This window comes from Pleurodeles waltl, chromosome 4_1 (assembly GCF_031143425.1).
Source record: "Pleurodeles waltl isolate 20211129_DDA chromosome 4_1, aPleWal1.hap1.20221129, whole genome shotgun sequence".
Classification (NCBI taxonomy): Eukaryota; Metazoa; Chordata; class Amphibia; order Caudata; family Salamandridae; genus Pleurodeles; species Pleurodeles waltl.
The window spans coordinates 918,385,513-918,406,864 of record NC_090442.1 but is presented as its reverse complement, the minus strand read 5'-3'; the positions used below and the strand labels follow the sequence as shown (position 1 = coordinate 918,406,864).

The 21,352-nt window shown below is 46.3% G+C and overlaps 1 protein-coding gene across 2 annotated transcripts in view; it reads right to left on the bottom strand.

The window, feature by feature from the left end:
- PSMC2 (proteasome 26S subunit, ATPase 2) overlaps positions 1 to 21,352 on the bottom strand; it is a 117,783-nt gene that overhangs the window by 25,586 nt on the left and 70,845 nt on the right. For both annotated transcript variants that reach the window (XM_069229691.1, XM_069229690.1), the window contains exon 4: positions 3,352 to 3,451. In XM_069229691.1, coding sequence (XP_069085792.1) covers positions 3,352 to 3,451 — 100 coding nt within the window. The remainder of the gene's footprint in view (positions 1 to 3,351; positions 3,452 to 21,352) is intronic.

Below are 21,352 nucleotides of genomic sequence, written 5' to 3'. Positions count from 1 at the left end.
TAATCTATGCCGTCTTGGTGAGATGTCCAGGAAATATTGGCTCGGTTTCACCTCAGGGTGTCTCACCAGCGCGGGGTGGGCCACAACTCAAGGCCTGCCATCAATCAGAGACCTGAACTAAGTGTGTCAGAAGTGTCTGCGCCCATAACTGGTTGAAGGTGCAGATACAGGGCCTCACCGCTGGCGTTCTCCATATGATGAAATGGGGTGACCTCTGCTGGCTCAATGCTTCTAACCGCCCACATGCATTTCCTCACATTAACAGCAGGGTGTCAAGGACAACGCTGGCAAGTTTGCCGCTCCAGGCTTCAGTCACCAAAGAGCGCTCCAGGGTTCCAACACACCACTCTATCTATCTACCTATCAGGGCCAGGCTCCCGAAGGCTCCAGGCAACAAAGTGAATGTGAAGTCCACCGCAGCATGCAGCCCACCGCCAACCTAGCTGTAACTTTGCACCTGGGTGCAGTGCAGGGGAAGCAGGGCTGTCCGCGATGGGCCTACCACAGCTCGTCACCACTGCCTCAGCAAACCAGCGAGGCCACTCTTTAGGACCCTTGCCCTCCAGTCACTACTGCCCCCCCAGATGATGGTGGATCACATGGAAGCAGGGGTTACTGGAATGTCGTTGGGGGCCACCCATACATGTACTAGTGTAAGACCATCAGATAGGCCTGTCTGAGGCGATGATGGAAGATTTTAAGTCATGGCACAAGAAACCACACAGAAGGGCAGCCATCTTGAAGGCAGGTACTCTGGGTACTCCAACAAGTTTCCTGTTTGTGTGTGTCTCACATCTTTGATCCTGAATTGCTTACCATCTGAGGTTCTCTTTGCCTCAGACCAGTTTGGAAGTGTGAGCTTCCCTTACACAAGAGAGCACTGTAATCAAAGTGAGTTGCTGGGTATGGCCTTATCCAGGAACTCCATTAAGCCAATGAAAGTAATGAAATTTGACTACATCTAATTAGATGTCATTTGTTACATGAAGAAATGTGCCCTAAAAATCTACATGTTCATACTTTCCATCCTGTCATACATTGGCTGTTAACTGGAGTACCAACAATGTGAGCTAAATACTCTGGGGTCCAACGCCCTAGGGACACTGGTATTCCCAGGGTTTTAACAATCTTTTCGTTCGAGCTTTACTATGCAGTTGATCTTCAAACAACAAATGCCCATCATACCAGTAACAGGATGATGAACATGGCAGAGCTCTAGCGTACTGTTTGTAACAGCTTGGCCCCATTCATTCTTACTGTACAAATCTCTGGAGTTTGCCGAGTGTGGGTTTGAGGACTGAGGGACAGCGCAAAGGGATATCAGCAATATTCAACACTTCTTTGCACAGTCTCTCCTCTGCTTTCAACATATATTTGTGTATGCTGCGGACCGTTTTAGTGAGCACTTCTTTATTTAATAAAAACAGCTCATAGCAGAACTAAACGTGCCACCTTGCCACTTATGCTCGACACTGTTCATATCTAATATAATGGCATACCTAGTAATCCTACAAGGGAATCAGATTATAATGTACATAAAAAAAAGACAATGTTCCCTTACAAAAAAACATTTTCAGAGTAAATTTTTATCACAAAAAATAGTAGTTCATAATAGAAGAGAAACCCATGTCATCTCTGCATTTAAAACACATCTCAAGATATCCAATGTCACCTGAAAGTAGTTCATACAGTCCTGCCCTGTTCATGCCATTATCACTCTGAGGTAGATCAATTAAGGTGCTGGGAGCACATCTATGGAACTCATTGCAACCAGATCTCAGGAACCTTCCAAGCCTAGCATCATTCAAGAAAAAAATGAAAACTTGCTTTTTCAAGAGGCACTCCATTGGTTCAGTGGAACAGGTGGTACTAGCTCCCTCTCTCAGCCTCTCTAGAAAAGGAGTTGCAAAGTGCAATGTACTCTGGTGAAGATCGCTCCTGATTTACTCTCCAGGAAATTTCTGTTATGTGTAACTTGGCCCCCATAGAAATGGGACTGTGGACTGGTCATTAGTGTAGATTTGTCCTGTGCAACTGCAGCAGCACTACAAAGTAAGTCAAATAACAAGCAAGTGCTTTACAAAGTAATTAAATAGCTTACATCTGGCATTGGCTGCTGACCTTTGACTTTGCTAATGTTTAGGAATGTTTTTATGAAGCTCTGTGAGGGGACTACTTTTGTGTGAAAGGACATATTGTGCAAGAATAGAATGTCTTCACTCAAAGAATTGTTAGCCAATGGCTGACATGAGCTGACTCACTGCCATGCTGTATTCTGTGGTGGGCGAAACAAGAGCAGGAATCACAACAACCAACAAATGAATAAAGAAAGCTGAGTGGAAGCCTATATATGTGTAATAATACTTTTTTATTAAAATCAAATTGTCTTCCCTAACCCCCAGAACTAAAAATACCAAGCACTGGCAAAGCTAAGAGGTTCAACATGAACCACCAGTATTTTGGCTTTGTCAATACTTGTTTTGCAATCGTTTTTGCAAAACTTTATTGCTTGGGAAACTGCTAGGAACTAATCCGGTAAACAAAGTATTGGCTACAAGAATATATATTGTTTTTGATCTCAAAAAGCACATATTGCTATAGTAATTCAAGGTAACTACTCTGTATGTGGATGTGCTCCTTGTAAAAAAGAAGAATGCTGTCACTCTCAGTTAAATTAGCCAGTGGCTGAAGGAGGCTAACCTACTGCCCATGCTGTACTCTGTAGTGAAAATAAATAAAATGAGAATGACACAAGAATAAGTGAATGGATGAAGAAGACTAGCTGAAAGCTTCTATCAGTAAGCATATTATACATATGCCTTTAGTAAAATTAAAAGGTCATTGCTAATGCCAGACCTAGAAAGGGATGGAAAATCTATATATGATAAATTATGGAAGGCAGCAATGCTGTAATAAGGGGCCCCCTATTAAAGATTTTTTAATTACCCAAATATCATTTAACATTCTTTTAACAATGCCATTATGAGACATAGAAAAATAGTGAAATTGCATAATACCCCTAAATAAACCTGTATTCTACCTAACTCAATCTTGCCCTGCCTTTTACAATATCCCACACCGTTATTCTAACTCTAACCATTTCTTTAAACTCATTAACAAACCTTATCCCTTTTATGACAATAACAAATGCTTATTTTTCAGCACAGTAATGTGTTATATCTCTTTACATATATTTTCCTCGTTATTGGTTTCTTCATTTTCATTTACCCTACTAAAAGAAGACATTGAGCAAGCAAGCATTTGAGTATAAGGAAGTGGGTGCAAATGATGCGAAAATTGGCAGTGGAGGTGAGATCATGGTGCACCACGGAACATCACTCATTTCCTCACCTTGCAACTTGCAACGGCTGTTCACTTTGAAGTGTCTGCTTATCTGCAGCCAAATCCCAGAGTGCCGGCGGTGCCAACCCAGTGTCAGACTCCTTAATTCCTGAAAACAGAAAAACAAGGTAAGGAGAGTACTGTGAAGAAAGAACACAGTCATTTGTTCCCACAAATAAATACCAACATAAGGAAGTATCCAAGTTCATTTTTAGGAGGCGTAATCAAATTGCCTATCCTCTAAAACATGTAATTACAAAAAATAGAATAGAAATCGTTCACAGCTGCCAGAGTAACAAAAGTAATATCTGATTCTCAATAGTGCTGTATCATCAAAGTCAATTTACAGTTAACATATACTCCACTATTAATTGTTTTCGAGGTCAAGAGCCTCTAAGTCATCTTGAATAGCTGCATTCGAGCTGAAAAACCTTTTATATAGTCAGCGGTGAGAAGAAAAACATTTCACATTTCTTAAGGTTTATCAGGACACTAGTCCCCATAAATGACAGCTCTAAGTGGATTTATGTTCAACAGAATTTAATAGGACATAAATGATGACCGGATAGTAAAAAAAAATATATATTATGCTGGTATACCTAAAGCCCTACTGGTGGCATAAAGCAAAGATTCAAAAGTACAACACCTTAATTAGTATCTCTGCATTTAACAAAAAATGGCAGCTTCTCCAAAACTTTTGTGTGAGGTCGGGAATCTGGGCAGAAGGGGACAGAGTGTTGGGAATGATCAATATCGTCACACACGTGTAATAACCGTCTGGCTTCATACCTCACAGTGGACAAGAGCATCAAACCCAACACCGTGCTATCTCTCAGGAGTCCATCATATCCCCTCTCTATCATTCAACATCTACCTAAGCTCATAACCAAAACTGATTAAATCATTCAACCTCACCCGGTACAACTGTGCAGATGACACTATCATCTGTTAACTGGAGAAACTGCTTCTGGGTTGTGAACGTCTGAATCTCACTCACCCTTCTAGCAGATGTCGGCACCAACAGCGTAGCTACCTTCCAGGTAAGGAATTTTAAATCTGCCTTGCGAATTGGTTCAAATGGCAGTTGGATGAGCTGGGAAAGAACAACATTAAGGACATTCTGGTGGAGGAGCTTGGACCGGTAGGAAAACTCGGAAAAGTCCTCTCATGAATTGTATCACTATCCTTGTGAGGCATAGGGATGGAGCTTATGATGAACGTCTAAATCTGGATATTACTGTAAGATGAATTTGCACATACGCATGCACCAAACCTGAATAAGACAGAGAGAGAAGATAAGGCAATTTTTGCTCCGGTGACACTTCCAGCAGATGCAGATAGGATTGTTGACACCATAAACAGGACCGTTTCCATTTCAATCTGTAGGATTTGTTAGTTGATTCTGCCCTTGATCTTGCAAGCATAGCCTTCCACTGTAGAGGAATAATACATTTTTTAAATTAAATGTGTTCAGGAGCCATGCATATAACTGGAGTGCCTGTAATCGGATGTAGAACTTGGCCCTTGTTCATTGTCAGCAGGGTGAGCTTGGTCTGAAGATGAACAGGCCTGGATTCCGACAGCAGGAGGTCCGTGAACCAGTATTGCCTGGAACACTGGGAGCGATTAGATTCAATCGGCACCTCTCCATTCTCACCTTGAGGATGACTATTAGTATCATGGGGATGGGGGGGGGGGGGATTCTCATACGTGGTGAGGAGGTCTAATTGTGGTTTGATCCAAAGTTGAATATTTGTGTTTAGTTCCTCCTGGTTCAGCTCCCATTTGTGGCAGCTCTCTGGCTATCTGCTGAGCGTGTCCACCAAAGTATTGCTTGCTCCTGCTACATGCTCATGTTGTCAGCCAGTGCCATAACTCCTGTGCTTCCTGGGAGCAAGCCAGCAACCTTGCACCTCTTGCTTGTTTACGTAATGCATGCTGATCATATTGTCTGTACATACCAGCAATGAAGATCTCTATATGCGAGGTAATAAAGCCTGAAGTGTGAGAAAAATAGTCTTGAGTTCAAAGCGGTCCATATTCATGGACTTCTGAGTGACAGACCAATTTTTTGGGACTTGCAGGGAGGTGTCCATTGGTAGTAGAGGCCAAAAAAGTGAAGCACTTGGACGTATGTGGAGTGTGGGCCACCACCTCGAAGCTTGGGCCATTCTTTATTTTGATGAGGTCGTCAAACACCCTTCCCTCTGAATCCATTGGTGTTGTAGCTCCACCTGCAAAGTCTCATCTTCAGGAGTGCTAAGGGGACAAGATTTATTGCCGAGGACATCATTCCTCGAAAATACTTTTATAGATGCATTGAAAGAAACTTTCTTTTAAAAATTTTGAGGACCAATAGAATTTCCAGGGAAAGAAATGTTTTGTCTTGCATGGTATCTAGCAGGGCTTGAAAAATCTACTTGTTACTCGCTATGGCAAGTAATATTTTATGAGGTCGAGCTATTTTTACTACCTACTCACCCTCTCTGGCAAGTGGAGAAAGAACAGGCGTTCTGAGTCAGAAACTGAATTAGCAATTAAGATGCCTTTAAATCTTATTCTCGTCACATTTGCTCTGTGTTCAGAGTCAGAGGTCAAAAGTCAGTTTGTCTTCTTGCAAAGCAAATACTTTTCCTTGTGACTACAGAGTTCCAGGATTTTTTAAGGTGAACTGTTTGGCCTGTGTGAAATGAAAGGCTGTCCTACTCGACCTGCAGGTCTAGTAACATTTTAATGATTTTTTTGAGGACTGTCTAGGATTGAGTCTAGAAACATTATCTTTTGCTGTGGAACAAGAGACAACTCAAAGATATAGCGTGAGTCCCTCCTTATGAAACAATGCAATACAAGCTGATGTCGCAAGTGAGGCTTGCATAGGTGTTTGTGCCTTCAGCAGCCAGTCGTCCAGGTAGGGAAATACCTGATGACCTTGTTTGTCTTCTAGTCTTCAGGCACTAGGTCCATCAGTGCACGGATGTCTGACCACATATGCCTATCGTAACGGCCTAAGACAGCTAAAGAATTGGCCACACAAATTGTAATGGCAGATAGAGTGAAGACATGCTTCCTGATGTTATCTAGGCGCCTGCCCTCTCTGTGAGCTGCAGCAGAAATTGGAGTAGAAAGATTCTTCGAGCGTCGTTGGCCACTTGTGAGACCACAGAATCTGCATTTGGGTGCCCTGTATGGTAAGCGCGGGAATCCTCAGGTGCCTTGTATTTTTTGCCAAAGCGTGGAACCACTGATACCATATTCCCAAATATGATCAATTATTGGGAAAACTCAAATAAACTTTCATGTTGGTTCCTTGAAGTCGTAAAGGAAGCAATCTGACAGCTTCACCGAAACAGGTAAGTCAAACCTTACTGCAGTTTAGAAGCTCCCAATGTACTCAGGAGGGGAAACAAATGGATAATGTTGCTTGGCTGCGGATTATAATAATGGCCATAACAGGATTCTTTCCCTTCTTCGTCTGCATGTTTCTATTTAACCTGGAGTTCGGTTTGGCTGTGTGCGGGGCCAAACAGGCCTTCGTCCTCTGAATCCTCCAGATGAAGTAAGTGGCTAAGAGGATATGGCAAAACTTTGCTGGGGGAGGCGTGTTGTGGTCTGAGAAAAGTCTTTGTCACCTTTATGAACGTTGACAGTGTTGTCCAGGGAAGATGAGTTGACGGCAAGGTCGATGTTGGCCTCGTCGACGGCAGACTCGTCAACGATGTTGTTGTTGACATTGGTGTCATCACTGAAGTCTTTGTCAACAACGATATCTTCGTTGACGGGATGGGAGCGTCCATGACCGAGATCGGCATTGATGGTCTCATTGACGAGACAGTGGTGGCCGTGACCATAGTGGTCAGATCTCGTCAACTGTGTTCTCACATGAGTCTTTGGCTTTGTCATTGGCGCCTCTGATGAAGAAGTATGAGGAAAGTCTGAGGACTTAGTAGTTGGAGTAGTAGGCTCAGAAGAAGCAGTTTTTGAGGAGAATTTTACATTTTTCTCCTTTTTCCAAGTATGGTTCAGAGACCCATGATGAGAATTTTTGGGGCATTACTGACTTCTGGTCTTGGGGCCTTTCTCTCTTGCAAGACTTAACAGAGCTGTCACTGTCGTCAGCTGAAGATGGATTATCTTCCGACTTGACTTTTTGTAGCCACAAAGAAGCTTTGCCTCTCTATCCCTCAGCATCTTTGATGAAAAGGTACAACATACCTTGCAATCCTTCATTTTGTGGTGGGTATACAGGCGGTGTGAGTCATCTACATGTAATCTTTTTTTCCCCACATGATTTTCAGAGTCTAAGGAGTCCTCTCCTGGAAGTATTAGACATTTTCTGTTGTTTTTAACTATGGAATGAAGAAAAAAAACTGAGCAGAGCTCAGGGAGTCTCCCTTCAAACAATGTGCGGTAGAAAATGTGAGAGACTGGAGCTTCTATGGTGAGGGTTCTTGATTGGCTGGATGTAAGGAAATGCCTCCTTGGCATGGTTGCCCCCTGACTTTTTGCCTTTGCTGATGCTATGTTTACAATTGAAAGTGTGCTGAGGCCTGCTAACCAGGCCCCAGCACCAGTGTTCTTTCCCTAACCTGTACTTTTGTATCCACAATTGGCAGACCCTGGCATCCAGATAAGTCCCTTGTAACTGGTACTTCTAGTACCAAGGGCCCTGATGCCAAGGAAGGTCTCTAAGGGCTGCAGCATGTCTTATGCCACCCTGGAGACCTCTCACTCAGCACAGACACACTGCTTACCAGCTTGTGTGTGCTAGTGAGGTCAAAACGAGTAAGTCGACATGGCACTCCCCTCAGGGTGCCATGCCAGCCTCTCACTGCCTATGCAGTATAGGTAAGACACCCCTCTAGCAGGCCTTACAGCCCTAAGGCAGGGTGCACTATACCATAGGTGAGGGTACCAGTGCATGAGCATGGTACCCCTACAGTGTCTAAACAAAACCTTAGACATTGTAAGTGCAGGGTAGCCATAAGAGTATATGGTCTGGGAGTCTGTCAAACACGAACTCCACAGCACCATAATGGCTACACTGAAAACTGGGAAGTTTGGTATCAAACTTCTCAGCACAATAAATGCACACTGATGCCAGTGTACATTTTATTGTAAAATACACCACAGAGGGCCCCTTAGAGGTGCCCCCTGAAACTTAACCGACTATCTGTGTAGGCTGACTAGTTTTAGCAGCCTGCCACAAACCGAGACATGTTGCTGGCCCCATGGGGAGAGTGCCTTTGTCACTCTGAGGCCAGTAACAAAGCCTGCACTGGGTGGAGATGCTAACACCTCCCCCAGGCAGGAATTGTCACACCTGGCGGTGAGCCTCAAAGGCTCACCTCCTTTGTGCCAACCCAGCAGGACACTCCAGCTAGTGGAGTTGCCCGCCCCCTCCGGCCAGGCCCCACTTTTGGCGGCAAGGCCGGAGAAAATAATGAGAAAAACAAGGAGGAGTCACTGGCCAGTCAAGACAGCCCCTAAGGTGTCCTGAGCTGAAGTGACTCTAACTTTTAGAAATCCTCCATCTTGCAGATGGAGGATTCCCCCAATAGGGTTAGGATTGTGACCCCCTCCCCTTGGGAGGAGGCACAAAGAGGGTGTACCCACCCTCAGGGCTAGTAGCCATTGGCTACTAACCCCCCAGACCTAAACACGCCCTTAAATTTAGTATTTAAGGGCTACCCTGAACCCTAGAAAATTAGATTCCTGCAACTACAAGAAGAAGGACTGCCTAGCTGAAAACCCCTGCAGAGGAAGACCAGAAGACGACAACTGCCTTGGCTCCAGAAACTCACCGGCCTGTCTCCTGCCTTCCAAAGATCCTGCTCCAGCGACGCCTTCCAAAGGGACCAGCGACCTCGACATCCTCTGAGGACTGCCCCTGCTTCGAAAAGACAAGAAACTCCCGAGGACAGCGGACCTGCTCCAAGAAAAGCTGCAACTTTGTTTCCAGCAGCTTTAAAGAACCCTGCAAGTTCCCCGCAAGAAGCGTGAGACTTGCAACACTGCACCCGGCGACCCCGACTCGGCTGGTGGCGATCCAACACCTCAGGAGGGACCCCAGGACTACTCTAAGACTGTGAGTACAAAAACCTGTCCCCCCTGAGCCCCCACAGCGCCGCCTGCAGAGGGAATCCCGAGGCTTCCCCTGACCGCGACTCTTTGAACCTAAAGTCCCGACGCCTGGGAGAGACCCTGCACCCGCAGCCCCCAGGACCGGAAGGACCGGACTTTCACTGGAGAAGTGACCCCCAGGAGTCCCTCTCCCGTGCCCAAGTGGAGGTTTCCCCGAGGAATCCCCCCCTTGCCTGCCTGCAGCGCTGAAGAGATCCCGAGATCTCTCATAGACTAACATTGCGAACCCGACGCCTGTTTCTACACTGCACCCGGCCGCCCCCGCGCTGCTGAGGGTGAAATTTCTGTGTGGGCTTGTGTCCCCCCCGGTGCCCTACAAAACCCCCCTGGTCTGCCCTCCGAAGACGCGGGTACTTACCTGCAAGCAGACCGGAACCGGGGCACCCCCTTCTCTCCATTCTAGCCTATGTGTTTTGGGCACCACTTTGAACTCTGCACCTGACCGGCCCTGAGCTGCTGGTGTGGTGACTTTGGGGTTGCTCTGAACCCCCAACGGTGGGCTACCTTGGACCAAGAACTAAGCCCTGTAAGTGTCTTACTTACCTGGTTAACCTAACAAATACTTACCTCCCCTAGGAACTGTGAAAATTGCACTAAGTGTCCACTTTTAAAACAGCTATTTGTGAATAACTTGAAAAGTATACATGCAATTTTGATGATTTGAAGTTCCTAAAGTACTTACCTGCAATACCTTTCGAATGAGATATTACATGTAGAATTTGAACCTGTGGTTCTTAAAATAAACTAAGAAAATATATTTTTCTATATAAAAACCTATTGGCTGGATTTGTCTCTGAGTGTGTGTACCTCATTTATTGTCTATGTGTATGTACAACAAATGCTTAACACTACTCCTTGGATAAGCCTACTGCTCGACCACACTACCACAAAATAGAGCATTAGTATTATCTCTTTTTGCCACTATCTTACCTCTAAGGGGAACCCTTGGACTCTGTGCATGCTATTCCTTACTTTGAAATAGCACATACAGAGCCAACTTCCTACACTGGACTTCAGATCTTTTCAAATGACGACAATAGGCTGTAAAAGTGAATGCACTTCAACACTGTTTTATATGTATAATTGATTTATACTGCTACTTAATGTTACTGTGGGACTCCTTCTTCAACAATGGGGAATGATTAAAGCATGTAAATCTATGAATGATTCAATACTGGAGAACCTCTATTCTTAGCCTGATAAAAATCCAACTCCACAGATTATCTCTGTCCAGGCTCCGTTACAGACTCTTGGTATTAGTTCTTGCTTCCTCTTTCCAACATAATAGATCTCTCCCTAGGTTCCGGCTTAGTTCTTTTGGTCAAGAAAGCAGGGGTCTTCGCTCCCCTACGTAAGAAAAAATATCTAGAAAGAGTAGCAGTCAAAAATGTACCCATTACTTTGCTTCCAGCCCAGTGGCGTAACAAACTGAAGGGGTCCACCTGCAAAGAAAATGGAGGCCCCCCCCTCTGGCCAGGTGCTGGCTGAGGTGATCCCCCGTAGCTCCAGCCCCTTCACCGCCATAAGGGGTGCAGGGGCCTTTGTTACGCTAGTGTTCCAGCCCTTGGAAAACTGGATGAATGAATTGTGGACAAAAATTCACCTAATCATCTAAAAACGATAGCAGTCTGGACCCCTGTCCACTCAGCTTTAGACAGGGCAAGATATGGAGACAGCTTTAGTGTGTGTTCTGGACGAAGTAAGACTTATTTTTGATATTTTGACTCCACAGCTCTAATCCTTTTGGATCTTTTGAAGAGCTTTCACACTGTAGACCAGTGGATGTCAAACTTTTTGATGTCCTTCCCCTCATATACATACTACCAGCTTGGACATAAATGACAAAATATGTTATTGATGGCCCATTACAGAGTAGTTTACTGCTGCTCGTTTTGTTCAGCTTAAAACAAAGCCCTGTTAGCAGGATAATGCTTTTTTTGGCCAGAACCTGTTTTCCTCACCATTTAATTACAGGTAAAATGTTGCAGTTTCCCCAAGTCATTTCAAGAAAGGAACGGGTTTCAACTCCCCCCAGTGTTATCAGAACAGAAAGTGCTTCGTTTTACTCTTCCTCTCAAGCTAGAAATGTTACTAAATGTTTCAAGCTCTGCAAGGAGTGATGGGACCGAGTGGATTGGATTTCAGAAATAGACCAGGGAATCAAAAGCATAAAGTGACACTATCATAAATGAGGCCACCCAGATTCCCCAACATGCCGGGCATTCTACATGCCATCTACTCCACAGCCAAGACTAAAAACATGAGGGACAGCGTGCACCCCTGTCGTGTTCCCAGCTCTGGTACCAAACCATGTGATAAGCGCCTCTCAGTCTGAACTCTCATGACCAGTTCAGTATAAAGGAATCTAACCTAGCCAAATAAATTAGGACTAAAACCCTCTGCTTCCATGACTGTCTAGAGGTATTCCCACCCAACTGTATCAAAGGCATGCTTTTATGCTTTTATGCCCAAGTACTCCAGGGTATACTCATTTTTCAAAATAGTGTGGTGTCCCTTCCCAAGCTAAATCCAGATTAATCCACATGGACCACAGTTCCGATCACAGTAGAAATCTCATCGCTAGGGCCTTACTAAGCCACTTCCCATCGACATTTAACATAGACAGAGGTCAATATGCAGGTAACTCCAAGGGATTTTTACTCACCGTGGTGATCAGGGTTTCTCTGAGGAAGTAAAGCAACTTCCCAAATTCTCTGGCTTCCTCAAAGACCCCAATAATGTCTTTAATATTGTAGGAAAGTATCACAGTCTCCCATCACACCCTGATACGGAGACTCCACGAAGCCGGCATCAGAGACAAGGCCCTCGACTGGATCCAAACATTTCTCTCCGGCAGAACTCAACAAGTGAGACTCGCCCCTTCTTCAAAGACCCCAAACCCACCGTGGAGTTCCCCAGGGATCCTCACTCAGCCCCACGCTGTTAAATGCCTAAATGGCCCCACTAGCCACCATCGTCAGAAGCTATGGAATCATCATCATCATCTCCTATGCCGACGACACCCAACTCATCCTCTCCAACAAACCCAACAAAGCCAGACACAACTTCCACGAAGTCATGGAAGCAGTCGCCAACTGGATGAGAAACAGCTACCTTCAACTCAACGCAAACAAGACGCAAGTACTCATCATGGGCCCTCAGCTCAACGTGTGGAACGACTCCTCGTGGCCACTTACCCTCGCAAACCCACCCACCCCCACCAGCCAAGCCCGCAACCTCAGGATCATCCTGGACTCCAATCTCAGCATGAACCATCAAATCAACTCAGTCACCTCCACCTGCTTCTGCACCCGCAGCCTCCTACGCACGTCCTTCAAATGGATCCCCCTCAAACATAGAAAGACCGTGACACACGCCCTCATCACCAGCAGACTGGTCTATGGCAACGCCCTGTATACCAGAAACAACAAGAAACTCATCTGCAAACTACAAAGCATCCAGAAGGCCGCCACCAGACTGGTCCTCGACCTACCTTGACACTGCCTCATCTGTCAACACCTGCATACACTGCACTGGCTTCTCAGAAAAGAATCACCTTCAAGATCCTCACCCCCCACACAAAGCCCTCAACACCAGACCAGCCTACCTGAACCAGCGACTCAATCTCCACGTACCCCACAGGACCCTAAGCTCAGCCCAGCTCTCTCTCGCAGAAGTACCTCGCATCAGGAAAACCAGAACAGGAGGACGCTCCTTTTCCTACCCCGCAGCCACCGCCTGGAATGCCTGTCCTCTCCACATCAGACAAACCACCATCCTCCTCAGCTTCCCCAAGGAACTTAAGACATGGCTTTTTTAAGAACCAACGGTGAATGCTACACTTTTCCCCCCCAGCTCCTTGAGTCCCTAACTGGTGAGTAGTTGCGCTTTACAAGCATTGACTGATTGATTGATTGAACGTAGCATCTTTCTGACATAGTCCTCACGTTCTGCCTGGTTTCAGTGTGTTTAGACTGTAGTGCACTGGGATCCTCCTAATCAGGACCCCAGTGTCAGTGTTCTCTCCTCTAAATTCGGCTGCTGGTAAAACTTTTACAACCACAATTGGTATACTGGTGTACCCACTTAAGACTCTAGTATATGGTGCTTAGGTACCTATCGCATTGGTACACCAGGGGACCACCATGGGCTGCACAATGTTTTGTGCCACCCATTGGGGCCATGCAAACTGTGCGTGCATGCCTGCCCTTGCAGCCTGCATGACATAGTGCACGCACATTTCATTTCAGATGTAAGGCTTGCCTTATATCATGGCCACTGCACTTAAGACGCTGTAAGTCACCCCTCTGGTAGGCCCTCCAGTCCAAGGGCAGGGTGCATGTCTCCAAGCGTGAGGGTACAGAGCTCTGTCAGGTGGCCACTTGATTCTGCAATCTTGAAAATAAGATGTGCAGATGCCCTTGGGAGCATCTGACTGGTCAGGCCAGGTAAATGATGTCTCTAGCCTATTCTGATACGTAGATCACTCCAGAGAGTGACCAACCCCCTTTCAGGGTTACTTAAGGGCTCCCCCAGGGGTGGGTCCTCAGATTCGTCGAGCAAGACACATCAAGTAACTCTCTGCAAGACATCTTCTGGATATGGCCTCCGGAACTGCTGCTGGTCTTCTTCTGGAACTGAAATAAGACTGTATCCAGTTGGGAGGGCTTGCACTGCAACATTGTTTCTCCAGCATGATTTCAACAACATCCATGGCTGTGCATCTCTGTCTGCATCCAAGAAGCTAGAAGGCATCTTCCTTGGAGTGAAGAAGTGCATATCCTCTCCTCTGCATATGCAAGCATTTCAAGACGACGAAGACGACGACTGGCTGGTGGATCTTGTTGCCCCACGGACAACATGCAGGCTCTGCTCACAGGTGGCGATTCTGTGGTGCTCTCTGGGTCCAACTTGTCTTCTGACCAACTTAGTATAGCCACTGGAACAAAACCTCTGCGCATCTCAGCTGTTGTTCTTGCCAAGTCTTGTTGGCTCTTTCTCCAAGAAGATCTTTGAGCTCCTAGAAGCACCAGCCTCCAGGCCTCTGCAACTCCAGATTCAGCTTCCACTCTGCAGCTCCTGCAACGTAGGACTCCTGTTTTGATGCGCTGCTGAGGCCTCCTTGTGACTCCCTGTGCCTACTGCCAGTGGGTCACTTGTGGGGGCTCTGCCAACTCCGGCTGGCTTCCCTTCCCGCTGAAGGCCTGTCCTGACTCCACTCCAAGGGTCGAGTCACTAGGACCTTGCTGGTCCTCCAAAATTTGCAAGCTTCCTTGCAACCGCAATTTGCATTTGCCAAGGCTTGTTGATGGCCCTGCTGGCTACTGAACTTATGCAAGAGGCGACTGACGTGGGACAGCTCGTGGGTGACTCCAAGGATCTCCTGCCTTCCCCTGGACTCTCCAGCTGGACTTCTTTCACCGCCCTGCTGGATCTTCACCACCAAGAGGGTGGGCATTGCCTACCAGCAACGCCTTAACATCTCCGAGTGGCATGGACACTGTCCACTTCTTTTTCAGCTTCTTCGCGTCTGGACTCCACCTTTGTGTTCCACCGTCCTGGTTCACGAGTCGTGACAGCAGCTGGACCACCAAGGCTTCCACTGACTCCAAGGGTTTCCGACAAAACTTCATCTCTATGCACCTAGGTTCCCTGGTGTAGGTTCTCCGGTCTTCTGGTATCCACAGGTCTCTCCAACCTTCTTTGTGCCAACTGGTTTCCTTGGGGTCCTCTGGGAAGGGTCCTGAATACATAAGAATCCAACCGTGACGGTCCTGTGTTAGCCTATGGGACACCCGGCTTGGTAACAGCTCAGCACCCGGGCGCCTGTGGGATTTCTAGTACTTACCTCTGGTGATTTCCTACTCCCCCAACCCCTGGGATCCTAACACACCTACCATGGTTGGGCCCGTCTATTCTTATACCACTTTCATAGTATATGGTTTGGTCCCCATAGGGCTCTATGTATTTTTATGCTTTCGCTGACTGTTACTAAGTGCATATTTCTTGTGTGGAGATATACCAATTAGCTATCATGTTGTAATAAAGAAACCTTTATTTTTGCAACACCAGGTGTGGTTCTTTCTTGGCTTCTGACTATCATGGTATTGCAAGTGCTTTACACGCCTCCTAGATAAGCTTTAGCTGCACACCAATGGTACCCCTAGACAGCTTTTGCTATATGGACACCTAAACACTGTAACTAAGGGTTGCCTGGATTGCGTATAGGGTGACACACCATAGGTGTACATCATAAACTGAGCCAACCTCCTACAAATATTAACTCAGAAAGAACTTTATGAAGGCCAGCAAGCAGACATTCCTTACCTGGTAGGTTATGTTACTGCGTTAATGAAAGGACTCTTTAAAGCTCCTCTATTAATGGGGACCTTGAGCCAGGCTCACTATTCATTTGGTTAGTTTTGTCCCCCGGTTAGTAGTCCAGTATTTCATTCTTAGGTACCATACTAGCTTGAGTATTTCCCATTGCCAATACTGAGCTGTATTTTTCATTCATCTCTGCACAGGAAACACCTTCTACCTCGATTTCAATCTGAGTTTGTTTGTATTCTTTTTTAATAACCAGACTAATTATCCCTCCCTGAATAATCTTTGCCTTTTCTAGGTACAGTCCCTCCCCCTCTCCCGAATGGCCCATGAGTCTTGGAGCTGCTGTTTAACTTCCATTAAAGGGTATTTTTTCTGCAGTTTAAATGCTACTTCTCAGGGCCTAGCCCAGACGGCAGATAGATAGGACGTGCTTCCAAGTCCGTCCATCTCCACCAATGTGAGACCCACCCGCCCGCCAGCCTATCAAGAGCACATGGTTTAGTCAGGTAGCCTCGCCTTGTGCAGTGGCAAGGCCCTTGGAGAGCCACGGTGACCGGAGCGAGGACCTGCGAGCCTTAAAGAAAGGTACCGAACTGCAAGACGGCTGACTCGCGGGTCTAAGATGGCAGCGCCAGTTAGCTGAGAGAGGCGGCCCACGCATCTGCAACCCGAAGCACCGAACTGGAAGGCACACAGACGACACCGTAATTCTGAAGTTACTGGGGGAGACATCACCCTGCAGTGCAGCCCTTCAACGGTGCTAGTAGGAAGTTTGGTCATCTCCGCCGCGCATCTTTATAGTCATGCTGGCCACCGCCCTGTGAGTACAGCAGCTGAGAAGAAGGTTGCACACTCACCCTCTATGTGCAGCAGACCCCAAAGCCACCAGGCACCTTAATGACGGGACCCCCGACCCTGCGAGAGATTCCATAGGAGTGGGGCCCCCACTGCTAAAACTGTTAATACCGGGTTCTGCCTGTCTCGGGCAGCATGCGTCCATTTGTTGGGCCCAGGGACCTCTGGCATGCATGTTACCCCAGGACTCCACATTTTATTTCCACGCCCACAAGAAATATGCCTGACTGGATCATTTTTGGGGGTCTACGGGAATTCAGAATCAGTTTACAGACAGATATCGAGCTAGAGCCTCACTCCCTCTCAGACCACGCCGCAGTCTCTCTTGTACTAGATATCCCGCCCTTACAGTGGTGGTCCAGGCTGTGAAGCATGAGAGAACTCCTTCTCCAGAGGCCGAAGGTAGTGGAATAGATTGCTTAAGCCATCACAAACTACCCGGACCTTAATGACACAGCTGACACTCCTAATGGAGACTCTTAAAAGCAGTGATTCGAGGTGAGCTAATAGTAGTCTCTGCAGCTGATAAACTTAGGTGGGAAAAGAGGGTATAGTTGCAACAGCAAGTGCTGGAGCTGGAAAAAGATACACAAACGCACAGGCACACCTTCCGCCTGGAGACAGTTAGGGGCGGCCAGGACACAACACGCTAGATTGGATGTGGACAAGGTCAAGTATGCATTACTTAGACTTTGTCATTCCTTCTATGTGGGGAGGAACACATGTGGACACCTGCTGGCCAACAGGCTTCGTGCCCCGAAAAGATGGCAGGGGTTGATTCTTTCCTGACGCACGATGGAACTGAAACAGTATAGGATTCCAACATCGCATCAGCCTTCAGTAGCTTTTTACGAGGACCTTTATTATTTTCCGAATCCTCATTGGGAGGGACCAGACTCATATCTCAGAGACACCCACCCGGCATGCCCGACTGTTGCACAGGAAGAATCGCTGGATCGTCCAATCAGGATAGAGGTGGTTATATCAGTCATCGCAAGATTGAAGCCTCTTAAATCACCAGGGCTGGATGTTTTCCCAGCCATATTTTATAAAACGCTATGTCAAATCCTGGCACCCATCTTGACCCGACTATTTAATGTGATAACCTGGTACGATACCATCATCCATGCTGGAGACATCTATTGTGGTCATTACCAAACCTACGGCGAGGTTGACTGACCCCGATAAGGCAGAATTTATCCCACACAGACAGTGTAGTGACAACACCAAACGAATCTTACACCTACTTGATAAAACCAAATGCTCCCAACATGAAATTATGCTTCTGGCCATAGATGCAAAGAAGGCGTTCGACTGAGGTCACTGGTTGTACTTGGAGGCTACCCTAGGACACTTTGGCTTTAGGCCCAGATTTCGAGCCTGGAATATGAGCAACTACAGCCAACCAAGAGAGATCGTACGGGCTAATGGCCTGATTTCGTGTCCATTTCCTATCCGCCGGGGATGATACAGGGGTGCCCACTCTCACCCCTGCTGTTGGCTCCCTACATGGAGCCCTTTGCTCAGCGGGTGCGGGACAACCCGAGCATTTTAGGCATCATTTTTGGATGGGAGAAGCATACCCTTGCCCTCTACGCTGAGGATATTGTAGCATTAGATAACCCTCAAACAACCATTCCTGCATTTGTAGATGAGACCGAGTACTTCGGCTGGGCGGCAGGCTTTCAGATGAATATTCAGAAGTTCCAGGCCCTTAATCTTTTGGGCCACCCAGAGACTGTGACACTCCTTGAATGCCATTATTCGTTACAATGGCAACCAATCGCTAGCTAACACTGGGGCATACAGCTTGCCCCAACTATTCAAGAAAAATCAGCTCTAACTATCAAACTGTTCTCCAGCACACAAAGAGGGACCTGGCACATCAGAAACGTTATCCCCTCTCCTGGCTTGGCCGGATAGCAGAAATAAAGATGACTGCGCTCCCGAGAATTCTATTCCTTTCAGGATGCACCAATCGAAAATCTCCTCACCTCCCCCCCGAATGCTCAAAGCCTTGCAGAGCAAAATACACCGCTTTGTGTGGGCAGAGACGTGACGACGCATGAGCAGGGCATTGAATTATCAGCCACCTCTGGAAGGGGTGCCTTGGAATTCCAAATATCCTACAATACTACCATGCTGCCAACTCCGCCATCTGGTGGAATGGTCCGGGGAGGAATCCAAAAAATGTTGGCTGTTTATCAACCGAGCAATCGTTGGTACTTCCCTCTGGAAGATTCCGTTCCTGACTCGTCTGTGGAGGCCATGGGTCTTTATTCCTCACCGTCACTAGCACAGTTCAGGAAGTATGGGATCAGACTGCACAGCATAGGGACCTCGCCACACTCCCACCCCGCTGGCCCCCACAGTGAGCAATGCAGCTTTTACGCCAGGTCTGAATCAGGCCACATTCCGCCATTGGCTGAACACCGGCTGTCAATCTGCCGGGCAATTCTTCAACAAATATGTACTTCTGGAATAAAAGAGGTTGCGATACCTGCTAGTTTGGCACTGGATGATGGGGGGAAAAAAAGTGTCTAGTGTAGTCGTGCTTATAGGCTACAAATGATTGATCCTGTAGCACTTCAACTCGAAATCGCCAAATCTTCGGACTGACGCAGGTCAAAGTTAAGATGAGGACCAGCAGAGAGTGGTCTGATAAGAATCTGTTCAAATACACAGTGTTTCCAAACACCACCAAGCCTGAAGCATTCCCTAATGTATAGTCAAAATATCTATAGGAGTAGTAGAAGGAAACTGTATCAAGGGTGTTCTTGGTTTTCCACACACCTACCAAGTCAGTCTCTCTCATTATGACTGGCAATGCAGTTTCCATACCTAAATTTGGCACAACTTTGTGGAGGAGGTCTATACCCATGCACTGATTCAAAACACAGTTTAAGTCACCCACCCAAAAATAACTTGCACCCAAATGATGAGATCCGCCCTCATAACATTTTCAGAAAACAATTTGTCATCAACATTTGGAGCAAGACATTTACCAAACAGGTTTCAAATCCCTCCATGAGGTCCAAGACAATAATAAGTATCCACTGGGCATCTGTAACTACTTAAAGCTTCTTTGAAAGGGAACGCTCACAGCAATTCATACCAGACCCCCTCTCCCACCTTAGTAGGGTGATTTGAAGCAAATACATACCCTCATCATTTCCTTCGTAATTTATATATCTCTGGTCCAACAAGGTCTTCTGAAGCATGTCCACTTGGACTTCATGTTGCTTAAGGTAGGTGTAGATTCTATATCGGTTCAAGTATATATTCAGCCCTAGTACATTACAGGACATTAACTTCTGGTACATAACCACCTTCTTTCCAACAATATCTGTCTGACTCATCTGTTTGGCTTCCCCAAAAAACCAACACCTCATTTTGTAAACTAGAATAGCTCACATGTTAGTTTTATGGTGACTTTCCATGAGCTTTCGGAAGGGTGGTGAGGTAGGAGATGGAACTCAGACGAACTCTTGGTTGCAAGATAAGCATTATTGAGACATAGGAGGTCAGGCAGAGATCCACTCTTGAAAGATGTCTGATGGAGGGAGGATAGAATGGGAATGTACTGGAGGCAGGTGGTGGGGGGTTTCATTTGTGAGGTGGGAAAAGGGGGTGGGTAGGCGATGAAAAGGAGATAGAGCATGGAAAATGGAATGCAGCTATGATACCAAGCAACACAAATAATGACAGATTACAGGATGCAGTGGGTATCACAGGAATGAAGAGACCAAAATCTAGGGCAAGAAATAGAGGAGTCACCTTGGCGCATGTTGGGGTTGCTAGCTATTATATTAATCCATTCTACGCATGGTAAAAATAGTCCTTATGTAAAACGCCTTAACATCTCTGTGAAACAATGGGCAGTAATTCACCTCTTGAGAACGTGCCAAAGAGACATATGCCCCCCATAGAAGACATATTTGTTGAGAGAGGATTGGCATGGGATGAAATCAAAGTGATTCCCCAAACAATTCTTTTCCTCACATAGAACAAAAATCAGCAGGCGTGGCGATACTGTGCTGCTGCTCATAAGCTGGCCCTATAAAGCAAGCATTGGTAATGCTAACAGGTCAGGCTTATAAATACATTGTCAAGCCTCACCTAAAAATCGTTATTTGTTAATGATAGCCTCCTCTTATCTATGTTGCTGCCATAAAAACAACATAAATTATCTAGCTATCTAAGTCACTTAAATAGCATTACAAGGGCATGCGTTTTCCCCTTAAAGCTCAAGCTCAGGCAGCTGGATAAATAAACAAAATGTAAACTTTTTTGGCGGGAAAGCACTTTGTTTCCTGTTACAACACAATGCCTTCCCAAAGAAAACAAGTACTGCAGGTTCTCAACATGTGGGCAGACGTAAAGCTCTCACATAACTGTCTGGCGACAGCTGCGCAGTCAAGTCAGATCATAAAAAGACAGTCTCTGATAAAGAACGGAGAATGCTAGGCATAGTTGTCAAAATAACCAAGACTTGGTACATCATAGCTACCCTTTATTCCCTAATAGCAGATAAGAAAGTTTCCACAAATCTATTATCTCAACTTATGATGAGGAAGTGTTAGTGGGGGATGAAGGCTAGTGGTGGGGGCTTAGATGGGAGGACATTCACCTTGCCATGGATGGTCACATGTGCATCTCTCACCATAGATACAACAGGAGGTGG